Source organism: Ostrea edulis, chromosome 9 (genome assembly GCF_947568905.1).
Source record: "Ostrea edulis chromosome 9, xbOstEdul1.1, whole genome shotgun sequence".
In the NCBI taxonomy this organism is placed as follows: Eukaryota; Metazoa; Mollusca; class Bivalvia; order Ostreida; family Ostreidae; genus Ostrea; species Ostrea edulis.
In genome coordinates this window covers 22,457,116-22,475,256 of record NC_079172.1, presented here as the reverse complement: position 1 = coordinate 22,475,256, position 18,141 = coordinate 22,457,116, and the positions used below count along the sequence as shown (strand labels likewise).

Genomic DNA, 18,141 nt, shown 5'->3' with positions numbered 1-18,141 from the left:
AAATATTTTCTTTCTTTTTTTTATATTCAATTATCTTTCTTTACGACTTAGACTTCAAACCCGGTGAGAGTTACCATTCTTAATTCGAGCACGTACTTCCTGTTTACCTGTGAGTGTGTTTCACGCATCGGTCGATCATTGTTCCAATCATCCATTTTCTACTTATAATAGAGATAGCACACACTGTAAGTAGTCTTTTGCAGTTCATTATCATGATTCTCTTAGCCTTTGAATACATATTTACTTTATTTTGGTTTGTTAGCTATTCTTGTATATTATATTTAGAAGTGGCATACATCTGAATATTTTCTATGGAACGCCGCGAGTGTCATATGTATCTTTCACATAAATGTACCATTCTCTACCCAGAGTTCCATGCGCTCCCAATCTAATTAAAATTAGATGTTAGATCCGCTCATATATTCGTAGCGAGTATGTGAGCGGATCTAACCTCTAATTTTAATTAGATTGATGCGCTCCTCAAAGCTTGCGTAACGCGCCCTCTAGTGAGAGAATGATAAATGTACGCGCTTAACAAATTTTTCTACGGAAACAAGTTTGTTGTAAAATTAAATCCAAATTTTGACTATTTTCTTTTTGTAACATTTTTAATTATTTATTTATTCATTTGTAATTTAACAGTATATTTATTACTCCTTTTGCTTGTTTCAGTTTTTACCACACATGAAGTACATAATAAAGACTACGCACCGTCCTATTGTGTCTTTGGTTATACTATCTGCAAAAGTAATGGTAGAATAAGTGACGTGGCAATAATCCCTCATTTAACAAAACATGTCCATGGAGATGGACTGTAAATTATGAAGTTTACATAAATAAACTTGCATCATATCATTCTCACTGTGCAAGTGCTATATGGAATTAAATCTACCAAATCATCAAGTTTACTGCAAATTAGAAATAATATTAAAGTTAGAAAATAAGTTTACCTTGTTAAACAAATTATCAGAAATGATCAGTCAACAGTCAAATATCTGTTATATATTTTCACCAACTTCTCTATAAACCAACTAGACAAAGAATGACCGAACACCACCAAGAACTTTTGGAGGGAAAAAGAACTGGTCAATAAAACACCAGCTAACAACACTATAAAACCAATAGAAACTTCGAACACTTTCAAACCTATATTTAAGTTTAATTATAATGACCTACTTAAGGCAAAATTCAATTAATCAGAACAGGTACTGCCTGTTCTACTTGGATGAGCATAAAACACATCTCAATGTAGTGGTTATTCAGATAATGTTTAATTTGAAATCTATATACAAATTTGAGTAGATTTATTAATTTAAATCAATTAATAAACACTATTACACAGGGAAAATACAAAAGTTTATTCCCCGAAAGCTGTTTCTATCGAGTATAGAAACCTTTAAAGAGACACTACAGCTCATTTTCCACATTTTAATAAAGTGTTTTTAAAACCATGTATTGATAAAATGATAAATTTCATATCGATACTGACAATTTTGAACAATTGGGATGCATCAATTTACTCTCAACTGCGCTTTGAAGATCGTTCGGAATTCAAAGGTTTCTTCATGCTGACTCGGACTTTTGAATGCTTATTTACATCACGTGGTTTTGAATGACAGCAAAGGTGTTCTGAAGGAAATTATTTAAATTCCCCTTCAAGGGGGTCCACACTCACCTTTCAAGTATAAGATTATTCCCTGCTCCTTATAATAAGTAATTATAAATCATTATTTCAACAGAAACCTTCCATGTTCCCACTGACCGATGTTTTTACAACTAACACGTGTCGTGTTCAGATAAAAATAGCACTTACTTTTAAACGTGGTGTCTTCGCAGCTAGTCTCAATGGCAGATTTAGGGGGCCAGGATCCCCCTCCCTTTTTACCCCACAGATTGTGAATGGAAATCCAAATTTTACACCAGAATGGCCGATTACTTTGGCTAATCTTTGACCTTCACACCCCTCTTCGGAAATCCTAGATCCGCCACCGAGTTACATGTGTTTCTCCGAGCTCTTTGTTTTCCAACGGTCAAACTGATACCAAGGTAAATTTTATTTCACGTATGAGTTTTATCTCATTCTAATTTTACCTCTTTTCTCACAGAATCTGTCAAAATTCTAGATCTATCAACTACACTTTCTCTCTCTGGACATGCTGCACTGTTTACTGTCTATGCGCATGCGTCTGAAGATTGAAAGGAGGAGACTCGATATTTTGTGTATAGGCCATCAAAAAGTATTAATTTTTACGTTAAAACGATAATATTTAACTTTAGATAAGTGTTATTTTCGCAAAGTTCATACTTTCAACAATGCAACAAAAATTGAGAAAGCGCTGGGAAAATTGTCATTTCATGATTTTTGCGCAAAATGAGCTGTAGTGTCTCTTTAAACTTGCACCAGATTCTCAGGATGCCACCAAGAGCAAAGAAGAGAAGACCAAGCCCGTGAAATGAAGGCCTTTGCAGTATACATGTACATGTATAGTTTCCTCTGCACCACGGGACTTTCTCCTGCGGAAGAACCTCGTGTGCTGAGACCGCGGAGAACATGGAGGGATCGAATTCTCAGGTTGTTTGGATTTAAAAGATAGACACTCTGAAAATTATGAAGATAGAAACGTGATTTTAAAGGATTGTTTGGTACTTTGCAATTGTATTACGTTTGTATGTTCCTGGTGTTCTAATGTGGGTTAAATTTGTTTTCAAACTGTTATACCTTGATTGTTCTCATTCTGACTCTAAATACTGTGAAACATTATGACGTCAGCACATCGTCTTAATTTAGTTAACAAATGGTGTACCCAAGGCGTGCACAAAACAAAACCGTCCAAGTATTTTTAATGAATATAAAAGAGCAAAAATCACTATTTTTGTATGACATGATAAAATGCATGCGTGTGTGTGTGTGTGTGTGTGTGTGTGTGTGTGTGTGTTTATATTTTCCCCGACTGTAATATAGTCATGTATGATGTAAATGAGAGATTAAAACCTGAATGACTTGCACGCATCCGGTGTTTTGTTGTTTTTGTTTTTGTTTTGTTGGCTGAACGTAACGGAATATGTCATTTGCAAACACGTGATATATCCATGTATGTGTAACAAATCGTACATCTTTAGTGGAACTCCAAGGGTAAGGTCTTATATCTCTCACCATAACTGATGAAATTACAATGAAATAATGTTTACACACAATAGCAACTAATCGTATATGTAAGATGTGTTGATGCAGGCTTGTGTAGAAAGGGGTGGGGTGGGGGTTACATTGATTTAGTACTTGTGGAATCGGTTCAAAATGTAGAATGCGTATAACGTAATTGTTCTAGAAAGAGAATTGAATTAAATTTATGAATTAGTCAAGAACATAGGGGCTAAGCCCGTTTTGGCCCCGAATTCTTCAGTTATATTTATGGTATTAAAGAGTTCGGGCCCAAAACGGGCTTAGCCCCTGTGGTCAAGAATTCAGTCATGTTTGGTAAAATCAGAAGAAGAAAGAAAGAAAAAACCCGTCTAGATACCCCCTCTATTTGTCTTTTGAAGTATATTTATAATTGATAAGAAAACATGTTATCATATCTCTTCTAAGTCTTACATGTATAATCTCCAGTGAAAATTTCTTAATTCTTAAAATATTTATTGTTTTAATTTTCAACTTAAGTTTTTCTTTACTGATTTTTAGCATACATGTACATGCCCGCCAGGCGCGTAGCCAGAAAAAAACTGTAGTGTACGCAAAACATGGCAAGGGGTCTGGGGGCCACCTTGAGGATCCCAGTGGGCCCAGGGCAAAGCCCTGGTGGGAGCCCCCTGCCCAGGAAACTCCTTGGTTTACCAATAAAATCTCCTACATTTTGTGTACAGAAACAGGGTTTCTTGTCAATTTCCTAACCCCACAGAATTCACAAAATAATTTTCTAAAGTGTTTTATTAAGCCAACTCACCGTTTATACATTGTTTTTGGACTGACTTTACATTCGTTTTACAATTTTTTTCCGTTATTTTCGACTGGTATATACATGTATATGGTAATGATGCTGATAATAAAGAATATCTTAATCCGTATTCTGCATATATAATGTACATTATTGATTGGTTGTATATTGTTTAAAGTCCCTCTCGAGAATCTTTAACTCATATGGAGAAGTCACCATTTCTGGTGAATGGCTACAAAATTTTGGCCTATGCTCGGTGCTTATGGCCTTTGAGTAGGGAGTGTTCTATATCGTACCACACCTGCTGTGACGCGGTTTTTACTGTCTCATCCGAAGGACCGCCCCATTTAAACATTCGACACGATGTTAATGATTTGAAATTCAAAAAGGACTTTAAATTTGATTGAATGGACATTTTGATGCTGATTCAATTATAAACCGGTACTACATGTATATAATGCATTAATTTTAGACACAAATATTTTAACGGCAAATACCTCTCTCTCTCTCTCTCTCTCTCTCTCTCTCTCTCTCTTGAACATGATGTGTACGCAGTTGCGTACTTGCGTATAGACAGCTGCGCGCCTGCCCGCGCGTGTGGGTGCACGCGCGCCTATGTTGGTGATGGTGAAAGTGCATTAAAATGCATAATTTGATAATACAACGCAGGGTGGATAAGAAAGTTTATAAAACGAGGGGACCTCTAGATCTAACTTTTCGAATGTAAAATGAAAAATTCATTAGATATATAAAATCCTATCTGACCTTATATTGCATGTACAAAATACACGTTTGTCTAATTTTGAACACGTAATTAACTAGCTTGGCTCGGCAGGCACCGCCCACAATTGATTACGTTTTCCTACTATCGCCAAAATGTAATATTTCAAGACGATTACTCACGTGTTTTATATTGAACAAGCGAAGATCATTGTTATTGGTGAATGTAGTTGGTTCTTCATTTGGCATATTTAGAGAATTTATTTTTTATGAATAGGAAACATTGTCGTGATGTAGCCAGATCTCTGAGTAGATATCTCTAGATAGTCTCAGGTTCGTAGATTTATCTATCAAAGATAATGTGATATGATACGGTATGATAATCACTCTGAAAATGAATTATAACAATGGTAAAAATGTATATATATATATATATAGAGAGAGAGAGAGAGAGAGAGAGAGAGAGAGAGAGGGGGAGAGAGAGAGAGAGATCAAAATACACATTTTAAGCACAATTCAACAATTTAATATCACGTACATAGATAAAATACGACCAAAAGTACTTGCAGTCAGTAGAAGATGAAAAATACAAATGATGGATAGATACAACATGTCTTCCTTCTTGAAATTAATATCAGTGGCCACTGATGAAAATTGGAGGGGAAAAAATGAAGCCTGGCAACAAAAGAAAGTTGTAAAGGGAATATTTGCATATCAACCATGCATTTTAATAAAACATGTCAATGGCCTATCTTAGTGACCCCCAATGCATTAGTAGGGGATTTCCCTAATAGTCTAATAATAGTTCATCAGGTATATAGTGTCCTTTATATATAAGCGAAAGGACCATTTTTCATAATATTTCTAAATATAATAGAAATTAAACTTTTTAAATTTGTTAAGTAAAGAAAAAATTATGTGGCTTATGTCAATGAAGATAACATGTTGTTAACCAAGCTGGGTCAATTTTTAATCAGGATTTTTGAAATGAGAAACAATAATATAAAATGTAAGAAGTAAAAAATGTATAAGTTTCTATAAGATAATGTACACCATAGATTCTACAATGAGACAAGATGTACCAGGTATAACTCAGATGCTTATTCTACAAATGTTCATTATATATCATAGATTCTAAAAATTAATTTTATATATAATACAATATTGTTATACATATACTGTATTTCTGGACAGCTTAATTTGCTGTACACTCTGTTTTTTGTATCTGGTATTTTGATTGTCATTTTTTCTCTCTCTTCTTTTCTAAAGCTTGTATGCCCGACAGGGCCCAGAATTGGATTTGTAAAAAAAAAAAAAATATATATATAAATATAGTGTTTAATACTACAGAATTATATCATTACAAACGCGTAATAGATAACTCTACTAGTTCAGTTACAGTGACTTTTGCTTAGCATTTAAACCCGAATTGATTTTATGATATAGATCTGAATTGGTTTTATAAAATCCCCCCCCCCCCTTCAAAAGAGAGAGCTGGTGTGCAATCACATGTACTTTTAGGGATGGATCCAGGAATTTTTGAAAGAAAACCATTAATTTGGTTTTCAAGGGGGGTAGGGTCCACCCTTAAAATGTGTTATTTTTGCCCTTATTCTATACAAAAAAAATTGACGAAAGGGGACCCCCTCTGGATCCGCCATTGACTGCCAACCAATTTTATGATCGAATTATCTAATACTTTTCACTTTCACTTTTATCGAAAAATCTAAACATGCAGGGTTAAGGTAAATGCTTTTTAAACAGGTAATTTATTGAAATGATGCTTACAAATAATCATCGGAAGGTTTAGCTTGTGTAATACTTGCTCAAACAATTATATGAAATGCAAATGTTATATGTATATGTTGGTAAGCTTTTCTCGAGTACCAAGAGATTTGGTGCCGAACGGAGCGACACGGACCAGACATGTTGAAAGATAATCTCAGCGAGATTCGTCGAGGCTGGGTATTTGGACTGACGCCTCTTCGGAAGAGACGTCAGTCCAAATATCCAGCCTCGACGAATCTCTCTGAGATTAGTTGAAAGAGTATAATCACAAGGTTTTGACACAATCTGAGCAAACAGTTTAACTGGTATATAAAGTGTATAGTGTATATACTATATATGATATATGTAAAACTGACCCTGTGTGTTTCAAATGACTAGTTAGGTTGCTGGATTTGTTGCTTTGTGACCTAGCCCCAATACCAGTCCATGGAATTACCGGAAGCACCATTTTTTGTTGTTATCTTATTGCTTGTCAAGAATTATATACAAATTAACCGGCAACATGCCCCTTCTGATACATTAAAAAAATATAAGTTATGTTAGCACGGGGCTCTATAAAGTTTAATCTGCATGCAGTTTGGTCATACATGTACTTCGTCATTCAATAACTTTTTTAAAATAAAAAAAAATGTTTGTCGGGTTAGCGGGACTATGATCTATGACTATAACAATGACCTGTGTATAAATATAGGTTTTCTTATCAGTTACGGACATCGTTCTTTACACTTTACTCATGACCCCATATTTTGTACAGTGGATTTCTTCAATACGGAACTTTCGGGATATGCCGGAACGACCGATTATATTTGACGTTTATACACCACGGTCACGTGATAATAACCCAATTGTAGGGCAAAGTTGACATTGATACATATGGTGTTTCGCTAACAGACGGCCCGTAAAGAGCTATGCGCAGTCCCACGATGACGATCCAAGTCATTATTGGTGCTTAGTACCTGGGTGTAAATTAGATGGAAGGGAAAAGGCGCATTTAGACGCGTACCATTGGATGCAAGGCATGAAGTTTTACCGATATCCTCAAGATATTCCCTAGATTTATTTCCCGCGCCGACTCGCATAATTTAATCAATTGTATTTTCCTTAAAAATGGTTGTAGTTATTCCTTTCTATCAAAGATAGCATTTAAATGCAGGAAATTGATAGCAATTGAAATATTCCATGTTTGTTTACTTAGTTGTTATTGTAATCCGGAAGTGACATGCCCTACAATTACGTTCAACGCGCGATAAAAGTCAGAGTGGATCCGTATCTCGAAAGTCCCGTATTAGGGATCAATGCATAAAAAAGCATATATATATAAGTGAAAGTGCTTGCATTCGAAATTTAACTGCGTCTCTCTCTCTCTCTCTCTCTCTCTCTCTCTCTCTCTCTCTCTCTCTCTCCCCAGTGGTATTGGGTTAATAGATGTAACTTTTATTTTGGATTTATGCTTGTTAAAATACATAAATCATAGTCGTGTCGAATTTGAATCAACTGCCGGGAACGACATTCTGGTTGGCTAACACGGACGCCAATGGCGCCGATAAATGCAGTCTGAAATACAAGATATAAAATTAACCAATATGAATGACACTTTGGATATATGTATTTACAGGCATGAACTATGTTTCATAATACATTGGTGTTTTCGGTACTTTTATTGGTGTTTTCGGGAATTACCTGTTGTTTATGGTGTTTCCGGTAATTCCACGGACCCCCCCCAATACACATTTTATACTATTTTGATGAAGTGTTAGTGATGGGGCATAACTTCAACAGATACACCAGAGGGAGAAAATATCCTAGATATATTTATATCTCTCTTGTAGGCTAGCAGCATGTCTGATCTATTTCTGTTTGTCACTTAAGCCACCTAAAATTTTTTTTTTTTTTAAATAACTTGCGTGGTATACATGGAATGTTTGAGATAATCGAACTGTATTCACTACATCGATTCCTATAAACTGCTCTAGATATTCACTACATCGATTTCTATAAACTGTTCTAGATATTCACTACATCGATTCCTATAAACTGCTCTAGATATTCACTACATCTATTTCTATAAACTGCTCTAGATATTCACTACATTGATTCCTAGTATAAACTGCAACATGCTAGATATTTATAGCCACAGTTTTTAACCATAACTTAGTACAAGTTTCATGGTTAGATGATCAGCCATTGTATTTATATAATTGATTAACAACTAAGTTCAGGGCATCACACTTTCTGAATACTGTGCTTTGGTATTTAAAAATGTACACACCAGAAGCATTTCAAACACTTTACCCACTATAGTAATATGGGTATAAGGAGGAAAGTTTTTGGGTGGACCAGGAATCGATCCTGGAACCCCTACATTACTAGTCAGGTGCTCTCACCACTAAGCTATCCAGGCCATTAATCCACAGTTCATATAACCCTAACTACTACACTAAAAAGGCTATACTTTTGACAGGACTAGATTCAGTAACTTTCAAAATATGCACAACAACCCTGGAGTCATTGTACTCAGCTGATGAGTCACTTCCAGTATCCATATAGATAATCATAGCTAGATCAAACAACTGATAATGTATTTATGGTCATATACAACATCACACGGGTAAACGCATTATTGGCTATTTGGTTGTCATCAGACATTCAGTTGTTATCGGCTATTCGGTTCAATTTTTGTTTTGAAATTCCCAAACAATGAAAACAAATCAAAGCAGGGTAGCATTAATATTCATAAATTTTCACAGGCTCACAGCTGGATTACAATTTTGTTTCAAATTGTGAAGTAATTTTTTTTGGCCTCTGTTTATTTAAATGAGGTAAGCTCTGACCGAAAGGTAAGTCAGAAGGAATCCAATTATTCCTGAATGCACTGATTTGGTTTTCTCCCTAGTTTTTTTTACCCATGGAACATTTTTCCCAATTTCATGCAAATGTTGCTTATTTTCCCAAATGGAAAGGCCCAGGTCCTTGATATCAAGACCTTACACGTTAAAAAAAACACCTGTCCTAAATAGGTATATGATCATATCCTTTGAACAGCTAAACGCACATTTCAAGCAATTCCCAATTTAAGAGATGAATAACGCCGAAAATAGAAATTGTGTTATGTATTCCGTAAAAATCTAGGGTAGAGGTTCTGACCCCAGGGCCACACTTGGTATATAGTGTTTATGTGTAAAACACTTAAATAACATCTTCTTAATTAGTGCTATTGATACTAAATTGAAACTAAACGGATATTTAAAAAGAGCACAGAGTCCTTTACTAAAATTATAAATTCGATGATCCCAGGGGTAGCAGTTTTGGTATCAGAGTGGGACCCAAATGGTCAGTAATTAAATGTGTGAATAATAGAACATTTTTAACTTCTTCGTGATAAGTACTATTCCAATTCCTTTCACTTTTAGTATGAAGAATCTAAAAATTCTAAGTTTCAGCTAGGACTCCTGCACCCCTGGGGCCTCAGAGGTGAGACAAAAATTGACTAATTTTAAAAAATCTCCTTCTCTACAACCACACGATTAAGAAAAACTAAATGCATAGTGATGTATAGCAGAAAAGCTTTTCCGAAATTGTAAATTTCATGATCCCTGGGGCCAAACTTGGTATATAGTGTGTATGTGTAAAGCATTTAAATAATATATTCTTTAGTGCTATCGATACTAAATTGAAACTAAAAGGATATTTAGAAAGAGCACAGTCATTTAGCAAAATTGATGATCCCAGGTAAGGGTTTTGGTACATGGTGTGGCCAAAATAGTCTGTTATTAAATGTGTGAATGATAAAACACTTTAAACTTCCTCTTGATAAGCACTATTTCAATTCCTTACACTTTTAGTATGAAGAATCTTTGGGACAAGGGGACAATTGTAAATTTCAGGACTCCGACACCCCTTTGACCTTAGTGGGACAAAAATTGACCAATTTTTAAAAATCTTCTTTACAACCACAAATGTGTGAGAAAAAATAAATACATTGTGATGTAGAGCAGGAAGTCCTCTACCAAAATTGTAAATTTTATGATCCCCATGGTAAAGGTTCTGACCCCAAAGGGTGTGTGTGTGTGTGTGTGTGCAAAACTTAGTATTATATTGTATATATGTGTAAAACATTTAAAAGATATCTTCTTTAATGCTATTGATACTAAATTGAAACTAAATAGATATTTACTAGGAAGAATAGGTCGACCTTTACCAAAATTGTAAATTTTCATGATCCCAAGGGGTAACGGTTTTGGTTCCGGGGTGGGACCAAAATTGTTGTAGTGATTATTGTCTTTATCATTTGAAAGACTTGTTTATGTTTGCTTTTACAGATGTTTGTGTTACATCCCTTCATTGAGACGTCACCAGCTGTAGCATCTTTGCTAGCCAAGGGTTTTTGGCCCACTTTGCTCCTCATTAACAGAGTGGGGAGTCCTCACTAACAGAGTGGGGAGTGGTGTTGACCAAAAGCCTTTGGCTAGCAAAGATACTGCTGTAGGTGAAGTACCATGATAATGCTTAGTGCTCACGGCCATAGCAGTGAGGCTTCTTTAACGTGCCAACGCTTGCCATGACCTCTGTTTTTATGGTCATATCCTAAAGACCTGTGATTCTCACTAAGTACCGAGCATTTGGCGAAAGAGCAATCACTACCTATGTTTACATCTTAGGTTTGACGTGGCCATGGCACGAGCGGGGTTTGAACTCACAACCTAGCTCCCAGTTATGAAGCCAATGCTCTGCCACTGAGCTACCGTGACAAATTTTCTTTGTCAGATGTATGTCAGAATTGATGAACAACAAAAAGTGTGCCCAGATTTAGAAATTTTGTTCATTATGTCACAAAGTTTGAGATTTTTGCCCAAATCTCCATTGAAATTGTCTAAAATATCAATATCTGCAGGTGAACATATAGAAATAGAGCCTGTAGTGATGACACGATCCACCTTAACCCGCTTGTTTAACTGTTAAATAGAGCCTGTAGTGATGACACGATCCACCATAACCCGCTTGTTTAACTGTTAAATAGAGCCTGTAGTGATGACACGATCCACCGTAATCCGCTTGTTTAACTGTTAAATAGAGCCTGTAGTGATGACGCGATCCACCGTAACCCGCTTGTTTAACTGTTGACTTTACATCACCCATTCATTGTATATGGTATTTTGATTTTCAGGCATGGCTTTGTTGCAGTTAGCTGTACAGAACAACTTTACGAACACTGCATTATGCTTGTTAAGGGAAGGGAGACAAGTCATGGTGAATGAAATCGACTGTAAGGGCAACACCCCTCTTCACTACGCTGTGAAACAGAAAAATTTAACTGTTGTAAAAGCGTTACTTAATGCAGGTAAGGGGAGACCACTCATCCAGGTGGTACTGAAAGTGTGACAAGAATTCAAAGGAATTCACAGGGAAAGCCGAACATGCCTTTCAGAATTATCATGAGTGAAAAATATAGATAAAAAAAAAAACTATATTAAAGGGCAAATTTTAGGTAAAATATGTAAAATTTGTGGTATTGGATATTGAATACATCATGAAGAAGAAGAAACCCATTGAAACTTGTACGGGAGTTCACTGTACGATATATAGATTATCAGACTAATGCCTTGATCTACTGAGCTAGCTTGACAGATGAAGATTTTTAATAAGACTAAGAATATGTACACTGTACTTCGCTTCACATTTTGGGCAATTTTTGGCGTACATATACATCCTATTGAAAAGTTTGTTATAAAAAATTATTGATATCGTTTAGTTATGTGTGCTGATTAACTGATTTTTTAGCTCACCTGAGCTGAAGGCCCAAGTGAGCTTTTCTGATAAAAATTTATCCATTGTGTGTCGTCGTTGGTGTCTGTGTACACTTTTCACATTTTCATCTTCTTCTCCAGAACCATTGGGTCAATTTCAACCAAACTTGGCACAAAGCATTCTTGGGTAAAGGACTTTCAAGTTTGTTCAATTGAAGGGCCATGCCACCTTCAAAGGGGAGATAATTGCAAAAATAGGATGGAGTCATTTAAAAATTTTCTCCTTATAAACCACTGGGTTAGGTTGGGGCCACAATAGGGGATCAAAGTTTTACATGCAAATATATAGGGAAACTCTTTAAAAACCACTGGGCCAGGAAAGTAGAAATTTACAGGAAAGTGTCCTGACATAGTGCAGATTCAAGATTGTTCAAATCATGGCCCCCAGGGGTAGGATGGGGCCACAATAGGGGATCAAAGTTTTAAATACAAATAATGTACATGCATATAGGGAAAATCTTAAACAATCTTCTTCTGAAGAATCACTGGGCCAAAAAAGTTTACATTTACATGAAAGCCTCCTGACATAGTGCAGATTTAAATTTGTAAAAATCATGGCCCCTGGGGGTAGGTTGGGGCCACAATAGGGACCAAAGTTTTATATGCAAATATATATGGAAAATCTTTAAATATGGGCCAATGTGACTCATATGAGCAATGTGGCCCATGGGCCTCTTGTTTTATTTGTGTGTTAATTTTAAGAGAATATAATATATTATGGATTCAATGGAAACTTTTACACATACCTAGAATTGAAAGCAAGCATACAGTATTATGTTCAACGTTCAACGTTACCAGTTTTTGTATCAAAAATAAATTGTATTTTATCATGATATGCTTATTATGATGACTCCCTTATTATGATGAAATAGCTTGGAAAATAAAATGGTTCTGCTTTACATACAAATAATTTCTTTGACCTGAAATTCATCAGTGTATTTTATTATACCAGTAGAAGGTCAATCTCTAAATCTTACAAAAATCGTGAAACGATAACATTAATCGAAAGAGGGATGAGATAGACCGAGAATTCACACATTTCTGAGAAATTATTGCCACCCAAAAAATTATCAGAAAGGGGGTCGGGGGTAGTAATATCCATACTTCAGATGCCTGTGCCCAAACCTGCCTATGAAGTCAAATACGATAAGAATAAATTAATGGTTCCTCAATTACTATGTGCATGCTTTCAAGTCTTTGTTCTTTTATCAATGAGTTGAAAAATCTATTAAAGTCATGTAATATACATGATTAACTTAGCTACTATGTTTGATGACCGTTAGGCAGATTTTGTTTTATTCTTATTTTAAAAAACAAAACTCAGTGACCCTTGACCACATGACCTCAGAATTAATAGGGACAATCTAGTATGCAGGTCCAGCCAGTGTATTAAGATGGATTGATATCTGTTAATCGAAGGGTTCTCTAGATATTAAACAGATAATATTTGGTCTATTGATAGGTGCAATCCAATGTGCTTCGATCCTCTCCCAGGGAAGGGTTGGGGCATAATATTTGAGGTGGTATGCGACAGAGGTGTCATGGTTGTTGTATTCATCCAATCTTTGCATTGTATGAATAAAGGGTATTAGCTTAAGAGGTAGACAGACAAACCGTTCTGTGTGTAAAATATTTCCCCAAATTTGACCAAGTGCAGCAACCTGTAAATATTTAAAACATAAAAGAAAATAAAAAAATGTTGAGAATTAAAATCCTTGCACTATGCACAGCTTCAAGTTATTTACAAAGACCCTAGCTTCTAAACTGTGCGAGGAGTTAAAACGGCAAATCACATCCTTTATTTAATATAATATTTCCTCAAAACAGAAGTTCAACAACCTGTAATTTTCTCAAGATGGCCCTTACTTGAAAATTGGGGGAGGAGTTAACTGGACAAATTATGTACCCTCCAAATAACAATAATTTTCAAATAAAGGGGCAAAATTCCTACTAGAGAGGATCAAAATTGCAACATGATATAGAGTGATCCACAAAGAAGCTACATAGCAAGTTTCAGCTAGATATGTGACAGAGAAATGAGTCTAGAAACAGAAAACCCTGAATGGACGGACAGACATCACTGTACTATGATTCGTCCCGTCTAAAGACGGGCGTATAAAAACAGAGGTCCTGTGTCTCAACAGGCGTTGGCACGTTAATGAACCCTCACTGCTACGATCATGAGTGCTAAACATAGGTCTAAATTTGTGGGGCTTCATCTACAGCTGGTGACGTCTCAATATGAGTGAAAAATTCTCGACGGGACGTAAAAACAAACAAACAATGCTGATGACGTATTGTACAGAAATACTATGGTTGGTATATTATTATGATGGATGTTATTGCAACTTAGCAGCTAGATATTCAGGACAATTAATCAATGATGAAGTAATCAATATAATTTTTAAGTAACTCAGAAGAAGCATTAATTGATGAGATAAGTTTAAAAATTCCTCATTTGCTTGATTGATGAAAGTGAAGATAACGTACAGTGATCGATCTCATAATTCCTTTAAAGAATAAAAAAAGTAAAAGTAGGGTAAATATGGACACCTGAACACACCATAGGTGGGATTAGATGTCTAGGAGGAGTAAGCATCCTCTGTCGACCGCTGAAAATAACAATATGGCTTAGATGACTGAGTATACTCGACTAGATTCTTTAATTCTTCAGGAGAATAAAGAATGAATATACTCATTCGGCTTTGTGATATTTTCATCATACTACTACTTGTGTAGATTTCTGGTGTATAAAGCTTATTTGATGTCACTGAGGTTTGTTTCGTTTGTTGTTGCAGGGTACGATGTGAATGCTCGAAAGCAATACAATAACCTCACCCCTTTGCATATTGCGGTGACTGTCTATGACGATTTTCTGGATTTCGTGGAGGTCTTCAAAGTTTTTCTTACCGAGAACTGCAGTTTAAACTATCAATGTTTTGGGACCATGGAAACTCCATTATACAGAGCCATTAATATGGACAAAACTGAAATTGCGGAATTGCTGCTTATTTCAGGAGCGGATCCAAACTTGTCGCATCCCTTTGGCGTCTCGTGTCTACAGAAAGCTGTGCAAAAGAATAATACACGATTGACTCGGATACTTCTACATTGTGGAGTGAACCAGGAAAAGGAAGTAAATGCCATGAAAAGACTGTCTGCATTGATACACGAAATGAATGACGTCATAGATCTTACTGGCCTCTTCTGGAAAACCCAACCGAAAACTCTCCAAGAAAGCTGTCGTCATATCATAAGGAAAAGTTTAACAGTTTATGTATATGTTGCACTACAAAGACTTCACATCCCAAAATACATTAAAGATTATCTTCTCCTGTGCGACATCAGTGAATACTATAAGTTCATTGAGAATATAAACATAAAACACAAATCATAAACACCTCCACAGGTACCTTATGAGATTTTATGCATAGTTGTGTACAGCTTACGCTCGTTAGGTCACCTCAGGTGACCTATTGCGATTGGTTGTCGTCCGTCGTTGTGCATTAAGAATTGAACAATTTTAACTTCTTCTTGATAACTACCATTCCAATTCTTTTCGAATTTGTTATGAAGCATCTTTAGGACAAGGGGGACATAAATTGTTAATTTCAGGACTCCTACACCTCCCGGGACTTAAGGGGCGGGGCAAAAACTGCCAAACATTGACCAATTTTAAAAATGTTCTTCTCTACACCTGCATACATGTATCTTTTAAGAAAAACTAAATGCATAGTGATATAAAACAGGAAGTAGTGATATAGAACAGGAAGTAGTGATATAGAACAAGAAGGCCTCTACCAAGACTGTAAAGTTTCCCCTGGGTAGAGGTTCTGACTCCAGGGCAGGGCCAAACTTGGCATATTTAGTATATATGTTGAAAACATAAATGATATCTGATTTAATGATATTGATACTAAATTTAAACTAAATGGATATTTAGAAGGAGTGGGTAGTCCTTTACCAAAATTGTGAGTTTCATGATCCTTATGGGTAAGGGTTTGGTTTTAGGATGGTGTTAAAATTATCATGATGATTTGAAGGACTTCTTTAAGGTTGCTGATACTGTATAAAATCTAAATGCATATAAGGAATAACAGAAAAGGATGTACAAAAAATGATGAATTTCGCTATCCAAGGTTTTTGACTCTAGGATGGGTCCAAACTAATCATGTCGTTTTGTGTTAATACATATATTATGAATGTTTGAGGGCATTGAAGTTTTAACAACACATCTTGTTTTATACTGTTGCTGAATATTAGAATTTAGCTTAGATATTCAGAACAGGAATTTAGCCATTGGGAGTAGTGATTCCATGACCCCCGGAGGTAGGTTGGGGCCACAATAAGGGATCAAAGTTTTACATGCGAATATATAGGGAGAATCTTTAAAAATCTTCTCAAGAACCACTGGGCCAGAAAAGTGGGGTTTTTTTGTGTTTTTTTTTTTAACGTTTGCATGAAAGCTTCCTGACATAGTGCATATTCAAGTTTGTTAAAATCATGCCCCTACCCCCTCACAATAGGGGGTCAAAGTTTTACATACAATATATAGAGAAAGCTTTTAAAAATCTTTTCACAAGAACCATTGGGCTAGAGAAGTTCACATTTTTATGAAAGTTTTCTGACATAGTGCCTATTAAGTTTGTTAATATCACGGACCCCTTGGGTAGGGTGGGGCCACAATAGGGGATCAAAGATTTACATACAAATATATAGAGAAAATCTTTAAAAATCTTCTTCTCAAGAACCACCGGGCCAGAAAAGTTTACATTTACATGAAAACTTCCTGACATAGTGCTGCAGATTCAAATTTGTAAAAATCAAGGCCCCTGGGGTAGGATGGGGCCATAAAGGGGATCAAAGTTGTTATACATTCGAATATATATAGTAACATGTAGGGGCAATCTGTAAATATGGACCAAGATGACTCAGGTGAGCAATGTGGCCCATAGGCCTCTTGTTAAACTTGATTAAGACAGCTGCATGAGAATTTCATGGAAAATGTAGGATTCCAATTTTGTGTTTTTAACTTATTTTGTATGTGCTGTAGTTTGTCATTGTTTTTTCTGTATGAAACGTAATCTATATGTGCTGTGTTGGAAGAACATGCATATAAGGATACGTGATAATACTGCTTTGTTTGTTTGTCACACTTAAGAACTTTGTAAGGTACTGCAACAACTATGATACATGTATTTAGCATTACTATTCCAAGTGCATGTGGATCATTTGATATATATACCAGGATCTATTACGTAATGGAAGGCGAAACATGCGTTCCTAGAAACGCCGAATGGCTGTTTTTCCAAGTGCGAATTGTTGAAATTGTTTGCAAAATAAATTTATTATGAACAATACAAGGATTCGCTCAATGTTTCATCTATGTGTTATGGAAAATAGCAGATCACAAAATGTCACGTGGATAACCCTAAATATAACACTGACAATCTTCATGCATTCATCTACAAGTTACATATACACATCTGTCACAAGTGCTCTGGCTAGGCACAAAGGAATGTTGTTAAGTACACTCAACAGCCTCCTCACAAAGTCAAACAGAAGAATAATGCATGAATATATATATATATATAATAATTACTTTTCGCAATGATCGGTAAAAGAATAGGTAAAAAAAAAAAAAAAGATACACGAAGACGTTTAGTAAAGCTTTAGCCTTTCATTATATATATATATAGATATATATATATATTGTGTGTGATGTGTGTAATATTGAGACGTCACCAGTTATAGGTGAAATACCACATGTAATGATTCTTTATCGTGACAACGTCTGCCGCGACACGGTCTCCGTTTTTAGGGTCATATCCGAAAGACCCATGTTTTTCACTTCGAAATGTCGAGCATTTAGTGAAAGTGTAATCGCATCTTAGGTT

The 18,141-nt window shown here is 35.6% G+C and overlaps 1 protein-coding gene across 3 annotated transcripts; it reads left to right on the top strand.

The window, feature by feature from the left end:
• LOC125659645 (alpha-latrocrustotoxin-Lt1a-like) lies at window positions 1–17,604 on the top strand. Of its 3 annotated transcripts, none has more exons than XM_048891384.2 (3): window positions 1–185; window positions 11,605–11,778; window positions 15,043–17,604. In XM_048891384.2, exons 2-3 carry the CDS (start codon window positions 11,607–11,609, stop codon window positions 15,639–15,641), a joined length of 771 nt encoding a protein of 256 aa, XP_048747341.1. In that variant the 5' UTR covers window positions 1–185; window positions 11,605–11,606; the 3' UTR covers window positions 15,642–17,604. The 3 variants fall into 3 exon arrangements, with proteins under 3 accessions (XP_048747341.1, XP_056004824.1, XP_056004823.1); XM_056148849.1 differs by lacking the exon at window positions 1–185 and adding an exon at window positions 6,347–6,397; XM_056148848.1 differs by lacking the exon at window positions 1–185 and adding an exon at window positions 6,347–6,416.
• Window positions 17,605–18,141: the final 537 nt, after the last annotated feature.

Excerpts from the sequence above, each read along its gene's own strand:
- LOC125659645 (XM_048891384.2), top strand. The coding sequence starts at position 11,607 with ATGGCTTTGTTGCAGTTAGCTGTACAGAACAACTTTACGAACACTGCA. Across the intron at positions 11,779-15,042 it reads AAAAGCGTTACTTAATGCAG|GGTACGATGTGAATGCTCGA; the intron begins GTAAGGGGAGAC and ends TTGTTGTTGCAG.